Consider the following 17522-nt stretch of genomic DNA (forward strand, 5'->3'; position numbering starts at 1 on the left):
ATTTAGAGCAACAAAATGCCAGCATACAAAACGTGCATCAATCTGAAGAGAAACCAAACCAATCTGAGGAGAAACCAAACATTACATTTGCAACCAACAGTTTATATAATTCAACCTAAAACGTAATATTATCATTCATTAACTTAAAATCATAAGGTTTGGGGATATCTCCTTCCAGGCATCCTGAGATACCTACACAAAGCTAAAATGGGCAATAACTTGACCCATATAGCTTGTTGCCAAAATTAACCAGATTTTGTAATTGTTCTATAAATGATAAAATAATAAAATGGGTCCACGCTGGTGAGGGAGCAGGGAGTGATGAACTGAACCTACTACATAATGGTAAAAACTCAGGAGATTTGCAAAATTCTTGGTTTGCTTATTTATAGCCCCTCTCAGTTAATGCAAAGGCCAAAAAGCAACAACCCTGAACCTCAAGGAAAGTTGATGTGCTGCTATGCACATGTGTTGGAGGATGAACTGCAGCAGATGATGACTGTGTGCAGGCACAACAGAAAAGAACACAACTGGTGAACTTTGCTGACGTTCTACGTAGCCTTGATACACTTGGAGAGAGGACAAAGAAGAAATGCAAGCAAGATGAGCATTGCAATCAGCAACTCACCATGTGAGCCAGGCTGTCTTGTGATAATGTAAAAATGCATTTAAGAAAAAGACATGATTTTAAAATGTGCAGCGCATGCATCTCCACGCATGAACATGGACACATTCCCACATATTGGGAGCAGAGGAAAGAAACGTGAGGATGTGTGCAGAAAAAAAGTGGTGGCAGTGAAGATGGAGGAAGAACAGAATATTGGGAAAGTGATGATTTATTTAACAGGTGTATAGTTTTGAAAACCGCTGGAAGACTTTGTGAGAAAAAGGATGATTACAGAAAGAAGTAGAGACAAATTTCAAAGTACACAAGTTGCTAACTTTTCACAAAATCTCTGCTTGTTTGCCACGATTAGAAAAATCCTAGCCGATGTATGCTACTTACTTTGACATGGCTCTGAGCTCCAAGATTGTAAATTTCAGTGGGTTTCACTTGATTAATTATCTTCACTAGGCAAGTACTATCTGTGAGATCGCCATAATGTAACTTCATGTCTTCAGAAGACAAAAGAACATAGTTAGGATAATAGAGATTTGATGCACACATTAATACAGTATGGTGTTTAATGTGCAGTGTCCCAATAATCGTAATTCATTATTTTAAAATATATTTATTATAACCAGATTCCACTGGTGTTTGAAAAAAGAGAGAGGCACAGTTTAGCAAGTATTTTAAGTTGTAGTCATGAAAGCAATAGATCTCTTATTTCCAATAAGTTCTTGCACAATGATCTTCACGACTTGACTCTAGTTCAAACATTATTTTCTTGGTCACACAAGTTATATGGTCTGTCTTCAGGTAACTCCTCACATAAACAAAATCAAACATGAATGTTGCCTTTAATCCATCGCTTGTACAGTATGTAGTAAACTTACAAGCTATAATAAATGTACTTTAAAAGCCATATTAGATAAAAGTATTAGATGTGCTACTGGCCAGCTATCTGATAAAAAAAAGAGTAAACTACTCAAAAGAACTATAGGTTTCCTACAAACTCAAAAGAACTATAGGTTTCTTACAAATGCCATGTCAGATGTTCAAAAAATATTAAGATAAAAAAAAAGCTTACCATACCTTTTAAAAAACATGAAAATCAGTACTTCTGAAATCACTACTTTTGCTTGTTATAAACCAACTGACTCACATAACAATTTGTATACGTGACCATGCATATGGGTAACTCAGATAAAGAATAAATACTGTACAATGTTTTAAATCAGCCTTTGAAAGTTAAAGGCTGAATTAAAACATACTTATTCCTTAACTGTATGGCTAGTTTCAGCAACTACACTTGTCAGCAGCCTGTTTTGTTGAGGTGACTGAGACGTTTCTACTGGCCACTGTCTGGGATCACGTGAAGACAGATAGCGTCATTTGCATGACCAAGAAGAACATCTGAACTTGTTGTTAGCTAAGAATGAAAATTACTATGCAATATACTGTTAAGACACTTCAGTTAAGTAACCTTGCTGTCCTTGAAAGTCCTTTTAGGCAACAGGGTCAAAATGTGGCTCATAACCCAAACAAATTATATTCTAATTCTAAGCCTCACCAGAAAATATTTACACATCAGTCACCATGGCTAACTTTCCACACTGATACAATCTTGTACAACTTTCCAGCCAGACAACATTGCTGATACAAAGAAAAATACACCCATTTCTCCCTCTTACACTCTATCCCAACAGTAAGTAAAGTCTTACTTCCTTCTGTGTGAGCCTGTGGGTTCTTGTAAAGATGTTCAATCCGTCCTGTATTAAAAGAGCTAGACCTACGAACAATTCCATGCACCTGTAATAAAATACTTAGTGAATATTTTTATAGGTAATATAGAAAGTAAGTCGTCCCCCCCATTGGCCATAACAACTATAATGTCTTTAAAAGAACAAAGGAATTGTTACACTGGGATGACAACTAGAAAAATCACAGCTGGGGACAGTGAGAGGACATAATTTTGCAGTTATTTTGTCAAACCAAACCCAAATACCACAGCATTAAATTCAGATGGGATTAGTGTAGCATTTTGCATTATTTCTTCTTGTTAACACAGCCTCGTAATCAAAATATCAGACGGCATACTATAGCAACAAGTATAAAATATAGTGCATTTATGCTTCATATTTTAAAACCAGCCACACACACAAGCACATACACACAACCCTCACAACATAACATTCCTGCTACAACAAACTGTGGAACAGGAACATGCAGTGAGCTCAAGCATACCCTTCCCCTCTTCTGCCCAGCTTACCAATTTCTGGTGAATCTAACCAGAAAGATATGGGGCAAAACAGAATTGAAGACAGGGATATTTTAGACAGCATTGTGAATAGAATAAAAAAGTAAATTAGTCAAAATTACAGTTGGATAGCATAATAAGCCTGTTAGAGAAAATAATGCTAAAATTTGAGGATTAGAATTTTAAAGACCAGCTAATGAGAGTGTAGATGAGATAGAAAATATGTATTTGAACTGCAGCCCCCAGCACTTATATGCAATTTTTATTTTTGTGCTAGTGTGCTAGGTATAGTACAACGAAGTTAGAGTGGCTCACTAGGGAAAACATGAAAACGAATAGGGAAAGTGGAGTATAGGAAAGTCACAGCAGTAGAGAAAAACCAGTGACACTTCAAGAAAGGCGCTACTAAAGAAGTTGTGAAGGATGAGAGGAACACAATCTGACAAATAGTCCAGGTGGACCTTTCAGGAACAGAGTACAGCATGGTTGTGCCTGCATTAATGAGTCACGTGTGCTTTTAAAAAATGGTATGTCTAGTCTTGCAATCTGTAAATGTTTCCCACAGAAGTGCTATGCAACATCACAGTTCCACACTGTTCATCAGAAGAAGGCAGCTCTGCAAAACTTCTAACATTACAGGACTGTGCAAATGGAGCTCAACTTACTACAGTCCAACTCTGAAGAACATAACCAAGAGTAAACAACTTCTTTCAGAGGTGGTTCTGCAGGTTGTTTTCTGCAGAAACAGGAAAAAAATTGAGCATGAAATCCATTTTCCCACAAAAAAGTAGCTATTCCAGGCTTTCCTCCCTTTTTAAATTTTATACATTGCATCACAACACGCTCACTAATGTTCAGCAGCCTTACCTTGCACAGGCTGCTGTTTATCTGAACAAGAGGAAGTGTGCAAAAAACAGCTATACCCTGAGGACGAAAGGGATTCCACCATTGGACAGTCTTTGATAAATAGTACAATAAGCTGGCATGATTACAGACCATGTTGCACATTCTTCTCTAAACTTTTGATTTGTTATCTAAGGCTGAGTGGAAAACATATGCAGAGAGGGACAGCAGCAAGGAAGCCCTTTCCAAATTATTCCATGAGTCTGCAGTCAGTCACCAAGACGAGTCACTCACCTCATAGCCCTTTTCCAGCAGGAACTCAGCCAAGTATGAGCCATCCTGAAAAGAATAAAGATAGGAAAACGTTATGGAAATGTTAGAACCATTGCATCTGTAGATGGTGGTTATAAGCTCCCTAAGGCCTTAAGAATATTGTAAATCAATACTGAACGGGTGACTAACAGCATATATTTAATGTCCAGTTAAATACAAGTATTTGAATATAAATCCTTGGCATAGCATACACCAAGAAGAGCAACTTAACATGTCAACTCATAAATCATTCTTTTCTGTTTCATATTTTAAATTCTCTTTTTCCCCCTCCACTATTTTTTTCAAATCTGCATTACAACAGAACTCATTTGTTCTCTTTGTCCATTTACTGTCATATTGCTTTTAACTGTCTGTTAAAAAAAATTCCAAGGCCATAGGGTCAGTTTATATCACATTTCATAGGACTATACATGTTTTATAAACTTAAACATATGACATGGAGCTAATTCACATGATCACACTTTAAAAAAAATAAATGCAGCCTGGGATTTCCCCTCCTGCACTTACAAAAGGGGAAATTACGAAAGGAGAGAGGAATACCAACTAGCGCTGGGAAACAGACTCCAAAAGCACAAACGGCTATCCTGTGTACCAGGGGCTGTGTGAATGTTCTTACGGCTAGAAATATAAGCCAACAAGTTGTGATTATGGAGGCCAACTGACAGCTTGCCAAGCAAATATTGAGAGGGAGGGAGGAAGAGAGAGGGGGAAAGATAGAGAATATTAAAACACAAACTGTGAATTAGTTCGCAGCAGGGGTGAAGTCACCGAAGGGTATAATTTATTTTCACTTGCACTCCCTCCTTCCAAAAGTGGTTCCCTAAGTCACTGTGTTCACTTGGAACTTGAAAGGCATTATGGGGCTCTGAAGTGGGGGTGGAGAAACCATATTCTCCAGTTGTTGTTATGTTCCAACTCCCATCAGCACAAGCCAGCATGCCAATGGTCAGAGATGATGGGAGATGTAGTTCAGCAACTTTGAGAAGGTTGGTCCCTTCCAACTCTACAATTCTATGATTCTATTCCTCCTTGCTATAAAAGAGTGCCCATGGAACATTCACTGCAACACTGATGAGGAAATGCATAAATCCATGCTGAGTGACAGGGCACGGCGCACATACCGTATTTTTCGCTCTATAAGATGCACCAGACCACAAGACGCACCTAGTTTTTGGAGGAGGAAAACAAGAAAAAAAATATTCTGAATCTCAGAGGCCAAAACAGCAAGAGGGATCGCTGTGCAGTGAAAACAGCAATCCCCCTTGCTGTTCTGGCTTCTGGGATAGCTGTGCAGCCTGCATTTGCTCCATAAGATGCACACACATTTCCCCTTACTTTTTAGGAGGGAAAAAGTGAGTCTTATAGGGCAAAAAATACAGTATGTGATTTCCAATCTTCTCAGCTTTTCTTAAGACTCTTGACACAAATATTGCTTTCTAAGTTTCTGTAAACTAACATGGAAAGAGAAAACAAAAGTATTGGCATATAAACATTTACTCTGCTACATGTGGGGATACTTTGAGTCAGGCAAAATCTGATTACAACCCTGGTTTAGTTTGACAATAACAAACCAGGACTACGATGAAGTCAGTGAAAAGGAAGGGGGAAAATATAAATATGTTACCATTCACTCAATTAAAAAAGAAGGAAAGAAAACACTGTTGTACTGCTCTGCCTTGGTTGCTTAACACATTAAAATCCAGAGATGAAAGTAAAATCCCAAACGAAGAGCGGAGGATCCCGATTATTCGTAACGTTGATGAGAAACAGATCCAAGTACAACTGAACCCTGTCAATAAGGTCTTGTTCTTCTCACTAGGGCTGTTTCTCAAACTTTCCAGCCACACTGGAACATTTCGAACTAGCAGTGGCATTCACTTCCTTTGTATTTCCTTTCCAGGTCTATCAAGTGATAGAACATGACATGACAATGAATGGGAAACAAGCCACCGCCAGAAGCTACTGCTTTTTGATTCCAGCATAGTACTGCTAATTTGGCTGTCCAGTAATCTCACACAATGCACGCTAGCAAAAGGCTTACTTCAAGATACATTATCATAATCCACTTGTCCTACTTCCCTCTTTTCTTTCAGTGAGGTAGTGGTCAGTGAACATCACACTCAGAAGGCTGATTAAACTGTCAGTCCAAGTTTACAATTTACCTTATTTCTAGACTTTCAGACCATTCAACTGAAAGTCAAGAGAGATATTAATGTAACATTATTATAATGTACATTTACAGTACAATCTCATGCATGCCTACTCAGAAGTGTGTGCAGGATCATCCACACAATCCAAAACTGTAATCCTATACCTGGAAGCAAGCCACATTGAACTCACTAGGACTTACTTTTGAGTAGACATGCATAGGATTATGGTTCCAGTTACAGATGGGTAGCCGTGTTGGTCTGCCATAGTCGAAGTAAAAAAATTCCTTCCTGTAGCACCTTAAAGACCAACTAAGTTAGTTCTTGGTATAAGCTTTCGTGTGCATGCACACTACTCACCTACACTCAGTAAATATGTTGTTTTTTAAAAAATCCAACTGGTTTGGATGCCCGGAGACAGAATAATGCTGATTTTAATCACTATAGTTAGCTTTTGCTGTTTAGAAATCCTAAAGCAAATCAGAAGTATTAGTCAATTTTGGTTCTCTCAGCTTTTAATTTTTTCAACCTTAAATTCAGTTCTCCATGTTTTGAAGTGATTTGTGAGTTTAAAAAAAAAATCCTCATCAAAACTCACCAGTTTTCAGTGTAAATTTTTCCTAACACTTTAGTGTGGAGCATATATGTGTGTTTTCATTGTGTGGTACTAAAAGCATGATCTTTCCCTTGTGATTTCTGCAGAAGCTTAAGGCTCTACTAGGCTGTTCCTGGGAAAGAAAGCAACCACTTTCCCCAGCATCAAGGCTTGATCTACTCCTTTGTGGCCAGTTACTCAAAGGAGGCAAACCAGAGATGAAGGACAAAAGCAACAGGAACCTTGCTTCGTATGAACATATTGCTCCCCAACCCCTTGGGCATCCCAGCCAACCTTCCTGATTGATTGATTGATTGATTGATTGATCGATCAATTGATTTGCTACTTTTCCACAATGAGCTGTGCCCAAAGCAGCTTACAGCAAACAAGCAACACATCAAAATACAAAGCACTGAAAATAAGAGAAACAGAATACAAAACACGTAAGCAAATTAAAAAATGACAAAAACCAACAATTTGGCAAATACAGAATAAACTCTATACAGTATTACAAAAACACCACCAGCAGCAGCAAACTGAGCTTAAGCACATACAGTGGTACCTCGGGTTACATACGCTTCAGGTTACATATGCTTCAGGTTACAGATTCTGCTAACCCAGAAATAGTACCTCAGGTTAAGAACTTTGCTTCAGGATGAGAACAGAAATCGGGCTCCGGCGGCGCAGCAGCAGCAGGAGGCCCCATTAACTAAAGTGATACTTCAGGTTAAGAACAGTTTCAGGTTAAGAACGAACCTCTGGGACGAATTAAGTACTTAACCCGAGGTACCACTGTATATATATAGCAAAACAAGCATTAACTGACAACCACGTTTCTGGTACTAGTCTTGCTATACCCCAAGGAGCCTGGCTTAAATGCAGTTCAGAGGGGAGGTGTCTTCTCACCAGGCTAGATGACATACAGCTGGCTCCTTTAGCCGTACTCCAGAGGAGGCTGACAGCAGCAAAAAGCACATGTCAGGAAGGGCAATGATGGCAAGTTTCTTCCCAAGCCTTCTGGAAGTACCAGCGGCTGATGGTGGTGGTCTTATTGCATCTCTTGGGGTATGCAAACTGCAGTCAGTACTTACCCTAATTTTAGATCGACTCCCTTGCGGCTTTCTAAAACTGTTAGCTGGGAGGCTGGGAAGGAGGCCCGAAAGGTGAAGGGCAAGTAGCAAAAGTGTATGGCTAGGGTGATCAGTTCAAAGATTGCAGAGAACTACTTCAGCAGAATGCCAAGGAAGAAAACGCAAGGTGCCACAGTTTCATAACATGTTCTTCTTCTTTCAGTTACCCTCTCCCGCAAGTTTCCCATCCCCTCCACACACTTCTCTAATATCCTAGCAAACACCAACTGGCAAAATAATGCAAGAATCAGCAAACAGCACCACCTAACAGAACCTTCCCTCCTACATTACCATAACACTACTGTCTGCTACAAGTTGCCACAAAAAACAAGTTTGTTTTACCTGCTTGACTTACTTAAGACCACTTTTTGCCATCAACTATATGCCATCCAGCCACTCCGTCCTGCACTGTGTTGTACCAGAATGATCTTTCTCCTTTTGTCTGTCTTGTTTAAATAAAACATTTTTAAAAGAAAAACCAAAGCGAAACCCAAATGTTTCTTTCTGAGCTAATTTGCAATTTGTTTTGCTTAGGGGATTTGTAAGGCTGAATGAGTAAGACCGTGACATTGTTCTTTGGCTTAAATTATTTATTCTTTCAACAGTGGATCATTTAGTGTTTGAATAGTTGGTGGAGTACAAGACAGGTTGGTGTTTTTAAGAAACCACTCACACTCTCTCTCTCTCTCTCTCTCTCTCACACACACACACACACACACACAAATCAAAAGAACTAAACCCCAACAAAAATAGTTATTCGAAGAAATTAAATTGTATATAAAAAGATTAGCCAAATGTGCTTAGTGTCCCACACGCAAGTCAAATGTAGTCACAATCAGGCTGTGAAAAGAAAACACCAAGTACTATAGCACACCGTTCATTAAAAAATATGTGACTTCTATCATTCTTAATGGTTCCATTGTGAAAAAGCTTTTAAAAAGCTCCTTTGTTTGTCCAGCACCTAGAATACCACTGACAAGTAAAAATGTGAAGTAGTTGTAGTTCATAGCTCAATGCAGCCTGTAAGTTATGGTTTTGAAAAGAACTATTCTGGGAATGTTTTAAACTATACCCCTATGTATACCAAATTTTGTATGTGTTCGCTGAGGTTATCTTGCAGCCATAGCCAAAATGGATTGTGACATTTATATTTCGTAACTGTGAAGACTGAAAATATAAATTATTTTAAAATGTAATTTCTAGTAAACTCATGTGCATTCTTAAAACAAATTAAGGTACCTCTACTTGAGGATATCAGTTGCTGGTTAATTTCAGCCAAATTATACTTATTGAGGCATTAGATCCTTTGTTTTTTCATTGTCTTGCTTACCTATTTATTTATTTTTCTCAGATTTACTCATTATCTTAGTAAATGGATATTGTAACATTACTGCAATATAAAGGTGAACCTATTCTAATGTCATAAATAATTACTATGAGTATGTCACTAGAATGTCAGCAAAATACAAGGTGGGACAGTGGGATCACAACTTATGCTGGTTTTACTTACACAATCATATCTTTATGTGGATTGCAAAAAATAAATACAGTGATACCTCAGGTTACATACGCTTCAGGTTACATACGCTTCAGGTTACAGACTCCGCTAACCCAGAAATAGTGCTTCAGGTTAAGAACTTTGCTTCAGGATAAGAACAGAAAACGTGCTCCGGCGGCGCGGCTAAAGTGGTGCTTCAGGTTAAGAACAGTTTCAGGTTAAGAACAGACCTCCAGAACGAATTAAGTACTTAACCAGAGGTACCACTGTAAATAGAAAGGCTTACTTACTAGGCTCTGCATAGCTCCCAGGGCTATCCACAAAGGGAAAACCCTGTACAAAAAGAGCTTTTTACGCCCTCTGCCTTGCTTACTGAGCTCTGGAGACTCATGGGAGATCTCGGACAACAACAATCTCACCAGATCTCAAGGGACGGTTCAAGAGGTCATTCTGACTTTGCACAACTTTGCCTTTACGTGCAACTCCCATGAACGTAGCCCTTACAGAAGTTGCAATCACACTGTATTCAACTCCTTTTTACTCAGAGTACAGCCATTGAAAGTCATGGATTTACTTTGCGTGAAACCTAACTGAATATCACTCATAATATCTGTGAAGTAGGACATCCGAAATGCTATCGCCAGTTGGTCGTGGTGGATTTAGTATGATCACAGCTAAGTCTTTCTTCATGTAGGTAACAATAATATAAAGTTGGTAACATTAAGATGAAGCAAAAACCAATCCCCTCTTCTGAAAGGGCTATGGCTGCTGAGTAAACCTGTTGTCAATTTTATTATGGTTATTCACTTATTTTATTTTTATATCTTTATTTCGCTGGAAACAGCCTAGAGTCTGAACCCCAGTGGCCTAACTCACATAACGTCCACAGATGTTGATACAGGAGCAGTCTGGGAATCAGTGGAATGGCTCTCACAATAGTCTGGTAATTTATACATGAGATCTTAGAAAATATGTATAAATGTAATGTTCAATATTTAATTTTTTTTAAAAAGACTTCTGAAGTACTATCACAAGAGTCACATGCACATTCTGCCATGTTTTACAATTCCAATGCAAAATTAGTTACTTGATACAGATGAGGATTCATATTCATTATATGACCTCATTTACGCATGTCAACATCTCCCTAATATAGAAAGAAAACATATAAAAGTGCTGTGTTTGTGTGGTTTTATACTGCTTTTCTTCACCAGTGGTAGCTCATGACCTGGAATATGTCTTATTACACCTACCAAGGCAGTACTCGTTTATTGATGTGTCCCTCAGGGAAAAAAATTGGCTTCAAGTTCATGCGACACCTCTGTTTCTGCAACAAAATAACACCTTCTCAATCCAAGATGGAAACAATATGAAAGTTAATTTAAATGTACTTTAAAAAATTAAGCTGTTTTATATTAAAACACATTATCAGCTTGATTAGGGAATACAATGATAAATTTGATTAAAATTTTAATTTGGATTTATATTGTGCAAATCTCTCACACTAGTAATTACTTCTACACAAGGCAATTATTTCTACACATGCATAAACAATTGTTTAGACTCAAAGGCAGGATCTCCAATACATTAGTGGAGATGCTATTCTATTTTAAACAAAGATGCAAGATTATTTAAAGGGCTGAATGGTATTTGTGGAAACTATTTAATGTGTCTATTGGAATGGCTGTAAAAGGAAAGCTGGGTTTCCTCTTCTGGCTAAAAGTAATTAAAGGGTAGGGGGATGTCCTGTGTTAGCAAACTCAATCAGCAGTCTAGAATTCATTTTGGAGACATTTCACCAACTACTCCCTCAGTTTTTCAAAGGAAACATCTTATTTCCTCAGTTGTGAGAGAATGGGTTTGACATTCAATACACCTGTGAACCTAACAGCTACAAAAGAAGACAAATTCTTTCGAAGGAAAAGTCCCTCTCAGTGCCACTTGTCTCTGCTGGTTTTGATCTCTAAAACACCAAATTAGGTTTAGCCAGTGATATTTTTCTAGAAAAAGAGGTGCTGGAATTCACCATGAGCACCTCCCTCATTCTCTTGGAATGGCAATGGCGCCCACTTGAAAGGTGTCAGAACTGAGTCCCAGTGAGTTCCAGATGAAAAAATCCCTCCGGAGTTGAGCCAACAGGTTGCCTTCCAGATGCCGTATGGCTACTAATTACATCAGGCCTGGCCGATATGGCCAATCATCAAGGATGATGGGAACTGTAGTGCAGTATCTGGAGGGTATCACATTGGCTAGCCCTGTCCTGAAAGGGTTCAGGATATATCAAGGTCCCTACTGTGAACGTACCCATATATAAAAAGGCTCTGCTTCAAGGTCCTGCTGCATATTACACTGAGCAACGGTAAACAATTACCTGAGGCAGATCCTTCTCAGCTCTTAGACTGTGGCACTCCACTCTAGGGATGTTCACCTTGCCTCACCCTTCTTGGCCTTTCGGCAAAGGGTTTTGGCCTAGGACTCGCCAATTGGAAGGTCGGTGGTTTGAATCCCCACAACGGGGTGAGCTCCCATTGCTCGGTCCCAGCTCCTGCCCACCTAGCAGTTTGAAGCACATCAAAGTGCAAGTAGATAAATAGGTACCACTGTGGCGGGAAGGTAAACGGTGTTTCCGTGCACTGCTCTGGTTTCGCCAGAAGTGGTTTAGTCATGCTGGCCACATGACCCGGAAAAACTGTCTGCAGACAAACGTTGGCTCCCTCGGCCAGTATAGCAAGATGAGCGTCGCAACCCCAGAGTCATTCACGACTGGACTCAACTGTCAGGGGTCCTTTACCTTTTTAAAAGTCCTTTGGTTCCAGCAAGATTTTTAGAGTATTAAGTTTATGCTGCTAAGAATTGTAAACTACCCTGACTACTGCATAGGCACTAAAAGGACGCAACAGAAATGCCTGTCTGTTTCATAAAGCTGGTTGACTGACCAAAGAGTGCTCACAAATGGTTCCTCAGCATCCTAGAAAAAAAGTGACAAGGCCCCTTGTTGTTCAATGTCTTTATAAATGACTTGGATAAAGGAATTGAGGGGGTTCTAATCAAATTTGCAGATGACACCAAACTAGGAGGAAGTAGCTAATGCCGCAGAAGACAGAACTGGGATTCAATATGACCTTAACAAATTGGAGAACTGGGCCAAAATTAACAAACGAATTTCAATAGGAATAAATGTCGGCTTCCACACTTAGGCAAGAAAAACCAACTGAACAAATATAAGTTGATGGACACCTGGTTTACCAATAGTACATGTGAAAAGTACTAAGAGTCATAAAGACCACAAGCTTAACATGAGTCATCAGTGTGATGCAGCAGCAAAAAAAAGGTGATGCTATTCTAGGCTGCATCATCAGAAGTCTAGTGTCCAGATCAAGGGAAGTAATAGTACCACTCTATTCTGCCTTGGTCAGACAACACCTGGAGTACTGTGTCCAGTTCTGGAAGACATGATTTAAGAACAATATTGATAAGCTGGAATGTGCGCAGAGGAGGGCAACCAAGATGATCAAGAAACTAAGCCTGATGAGGAACAGTTAAGAGAGTTGGGTATGTTTAACCTGGGAATGAGGAGACTGTGAGGTGATATGAGAGTCATCTTCAAATATGAAGGACTGTCACATGGAAAATGGAGCAAGCTTGTCTTCTCCTGCTCTGGAGGATAGGACCTGAACCAATGGGTTCAAGTTACAATAAAGTAGGTTCTGTTCTAAACATCAGGAAGAACTTCCTGACAGTAAGAGCTGTTTGACAATGGAGCAGACTCCCTCGGAAGGTGACGGACTCTCCTTCTTGGGAGGTTATTAAGCAGAGGTTGGATGGTCATCTGTTATGGATGCTTTAGTTTAGTTCAGTTTAGTTGCATTGCAGGGGACTGGACTAGATGACCCTCAGGGTCCCTTCCAACTCTATGATTCTATGATGCTATATGTGATAAATATATAGTTTAATACAACAACTCTGAGCTTTACAGACTCTGATGACAGGCATGAATGGGAGAGGCTGCGCTACAGAACCTGAATTATGCTTGCAACTTATATGCATGTAGCAAGGTGGCTGAGACTCCTCTTGACCACGGACCACCTACACTGGGGCCATGTTTGACAGATAGGCAAGCATGCCCACCTGTATATCACCTGGTGTCATTTTGCCTGTGTGGGCTGAAATCAAACTAAAAGGGGAAAAGCACAGCACTTTGCAAGCACTGCGGATCAGCTGATTTTTCAACCCCCCTTTTGACCCAGCTATGATATACAATATCAGCTGTAGGAAAGGTGAGGGTGGCTTGAGCTAAACAGCCTCATGGGCCAAATGGAGAGACTTGGCAGGTCTAATTAAGCCTGCAGGCTGAATGTTCCCCACTGCTGGGCCTACACTTTCCAATTGCTTGTCCATGAACTTAAGAGTTGTTAGGAAACCACTGCCGCACAGCATGAGATGATGATGCAGTCAGGGAATTAATGTGGAAACCTGCAGCACATGCAGAAGCCCCTATGAGTACCTGAAAGGCTCTTCATATCCCTGACTAGGCACTTAGGATACAGACCTGAAGAGCTGCAGAATATTAGCAGACCACAAAAAGAAGGAAAAGTACTGAGGAACAACAAATTCTAATGCACTAGTGACTAGGGCTTGGAGTGAACAGCTACCGACATGTTTAACTGTGTTGTTCTCTGGCTTTTATACTGAAATTTACTGACATAGCTTCTCTGATTAATCTATAGGGTTTTAGATCCCCAGTTACTCAGTTATGTGGTTTAACAAGTTAGCTTTCCTTACCCTTGACAGAAGACCACCCTTCGCTTGGTAATAAATTGTTTTACAAGTCCAACCTCTTGCTCTCCTATCCACTTGCTCACTGTCTGGAATTCCATTAATAAATTTTATCAGTGAACCTCTTCAGACACAAAGCAGTTACAGGAGGTATGTAGTTTCAGCATTCTCAAAGAGCAGAAAATAAATTGTTCAAATGGCAAACAATTCACAGGCTGTGAGTCTATCCAGTTTACTTAGCAGGGTAAAGCAATCAAAATATGTTGGAAGGCATCATCATCTCTCAACGGAATTGTACAAGGAATTCATTTATTCCACGCAGCATTGTATGAAGTTTTGCAACACTGTCAAATGTTAGAACTATTTTAAATTGCATCTGCTAGGTATACTAGAATGCTCGTAATTGGTGATATCCCTTAATATCCTTGTTCACAACCTTACTTAAAAATATTAACGGGTTAATGTATTCTGTATTATAATTATAGATTAATTTATCATGAAAGTTTGATCAATGTTAAGATCAGAATTCTAGGTCCATGACATTAAAAATGCCGAAAGGCACATTTCATCTAAGATATATACAACAGGAGCCACATCTCCCAGCTGAATGTAATATGTGATATTAAGAAGTCTATGTTAATGAGAAAAACGTGTACTACTTCAGTTATGATCCTGCTAAGAAAGATTACTTTCTTGCTGTTTAATAACAGAAAAGTTGCATCATGGTATGAAATATCTGGCAGCAAGCAAAACAACAATTTCCGAATGCTATGGTTAAAAATATTTACCAATCACAAAGGTCTGGAAATAGCTGGAAATTAACTTTCCATGAACCAGAAGGTAAGCTTAAAATTACACTTATAACCAATGTTAACTACAGCACCAGTTTAGGATATTAATGGAAAAACATCAGAATGTAAGTAGGACCACAGAGATTTTCAAGGCAACCTTTTTTGCAGTTCTCTGGATGTGAATAATCTGCACAGATTTGCAAGCTAGCCAAACAGAAACAAGACTTGTCACACAGAGAAGTGTAAATCCTCTAATATCTGATGACAAAACCAAACTACACTTTTCTATTCAGTTGCACCCATGACTTTCCATACATTCCACACCTGGAAAGTAGTTGAAGCAGCCAATAACTTAGAAACATACTTTGGCAGATGTCTATCTTGGAAACCACCAGAACCATTCATATGCTTCAAGTCAAGCAATGTACTTCAATCATTTGATAATGTTAAAAGAGACTTCAGCTGTTCATGTGCTTTCCCAAGCAACGGCACACAACTCATACAAATAATAGCTATTTTATGAGTTAGATTTCTATCCCATCCCTCTTCCATATATAGTGACATATATAGTTCCCCCCACCCCAATATTCTTTTACCATCACAACAACCCTGGTTAGGCTGGTAGACAGTGAGTGGCTCAATATACTTTGCAGTACAGGGATCTGAATCCATGACTTCTTGAGTCCTAGCCCCATGCATCAACTAGGTGAAGTGGAGCTAAAATTATATAGCAGGTTGATGTGCTTTGGTTAGTAACAGTGCATGCCACTTGTATAACTTCACAAATAATCTACACTGTTGTAGACTAGGTAGAAAGGTATACCTTACCCTTTGAAAATAAGCTTGTTTTTTTTTTCAAAAAAGAGTCCATGTATTTATCTGTAGTACTTATATAATCACCTCTCAAGAAAAAGTTGCCACAAGTGGTGTGTACAAACTATAAAGTAGCTTATGAACATATCAATAACATTGGTGCTACAAAGTCTGCTAAAAGCTCTGGCTGCCTACACAGCATCAAGTCAAGTTAAAGGCTTTATTGTTAGTGTGTAATGCCCCAAACAGCAAGGACCAGCCTACCTGAAGGACTGCCTGTTCCTGTATACACCAACCAGATCGCTGCGATCATCTGGAGTATCCACCTTGGCTGCACCCGTGATTTCATATTAGTTTATTTATTTCATAAAGTGTACATACCACCTGACTGTGAAAAACAGTCAAGCGGTTTACGAAAAGAATAATACAATAAAATTATCAGTTTTTAAAAAAACTACTTAAAACATTCAAACTAAATTTCTAAACTAATGCTTTAAGTGCCAGTGCTTTGGAACACTGCTAGTACTCTCATTTGACTTATTGCTTTCTTTTATAATAAGCAACTCAAACAACTTACCAAGAAAAGGACATACATTAAAACCAACTGGAAACTAAAACAGAGTGAAAGCTGGAAGTTCCCACTCAAATCAGACAGGCACTCAAAGTTCTGATACGCAACTGCCTGCTAAAAGTGTTTCTGTTTCAACCAAGCATTTTAAGAGAATTAATTTGATCCAGGTGTTGGTCATTTGTTCTGCATTCTATTATTTTATAATAATGGTTCTATTGTAAACCACCATGCTCTTTTTGAACGAGTTGGCAGTTTTTAAATACATAAATGAAATAAATAAATAAATAGAAGGTCTTCTAGAACAAAGGCCTTCCATCCTAGAACAAAGGAAAAGGTTTCCATGCCTTGTGTCTCCTCGGGTTCAGGCTGGTTTGTCCATGGGCAAAGAGCAACTATTTTATGCTTCTGTAGCTACATATAGCTTTGGACATTTTTATCTTACATTTTAAAGATATTCAATGCTTTCCTAAGAAAGCTTTTAAAAAACCACTTGTAGTGGGAATTTAGCTTTTTTTTTTGCCTGCAAAGTCTTCCTCCTCTCTCAAAGTGAAAAATTAAGTCAGGAAATCCAGCCATCATCAGAAAGGAAAATACAAGAATGAGTGATTTTGAGGTCATTTTGCAAACTGTTATTATGGGAACCAGACAACTGCCATATTTAGAAACCATATTAGTTGGTCCTTAAATGGACAGCATTGGTAGAATGATTTCTGTTCAGGTATGGCTTTGATGAGTTGGTTACCAGTATCTGATGTGGTCAAGGCCAAGGCTAAAAATCAAATCAAGGATTTTAGGCAGAGTTGTGATGTTTATTCAGGTTAACCAATGGGTATCGTTGCACAACTACCCAAAAACCACCATCGTTTTGAAGACTGGGCTTAGTTTATTTTTTGTCTTACACATTCACATCAAGATTTCAGTCCAGTCACAACAGATCTTTATGCATAAGTTTTAATTTAGTCCCCCCCACCCATCTGCGGCTTATAGGTTGTGCAGGAAAAATGAACTGAAAATGTAAAATAACTTGTTTTCAAATGGTGTAGTATAATGAAACATATTGTGGAAAACAATAGTTTCTATAATGGTTCAAATATTTAAAGAATGATACAATAATACAAAGTGGAAAGCGAGCTTTCCAACATTTTCCGACCTATATTCTTGAGC

General features: G+C 38.8%; 1 protein-coding gene across 2 annotated transcripts in view; it reads right to left on the reverse strand.

Moving 5' to 3' along the window:
* Positions 1-17522, reverse strand: part of GMDS (GDP-mannose 4,6-dehydratase) — a 289303-nt gene that overhangs the window by 251509 nt on the left and 20272 nt on the right. For both annotated transcript variants that reach the window (XM_081014931.1, XM_081014932.1), the window contains exons 2-4: positions 3999-4043; positions 2326-2413; positions 1007-1116 (exon numbers count right to left, since the gene is read on the reverse strand). In XM_081014931.1, the coding sequence (XP_080871057.1) occupies positions 1007-1116; positions 2326-2413; positions 3999-4043 (243 nt within the window). The remainder of the gene's footprint in view (positions 1-1006; positions 1117-2325; positions 2414-3998; positions 4044-17522) is intronic.

The sequence above is a fragment of the Podarcis pityusensis genome, assembly GCF_964106645.2.
Source record: "Podarcis pityusensis genome assembly, chromosome: 7".
Taxonomy (NCBI): domain Eukaryota; kingdom Metazoa; phylum Chordata; class Lepidosauria; order Squamata; family Lacertidae; genus Podarcis; species Podarcis pityusensis.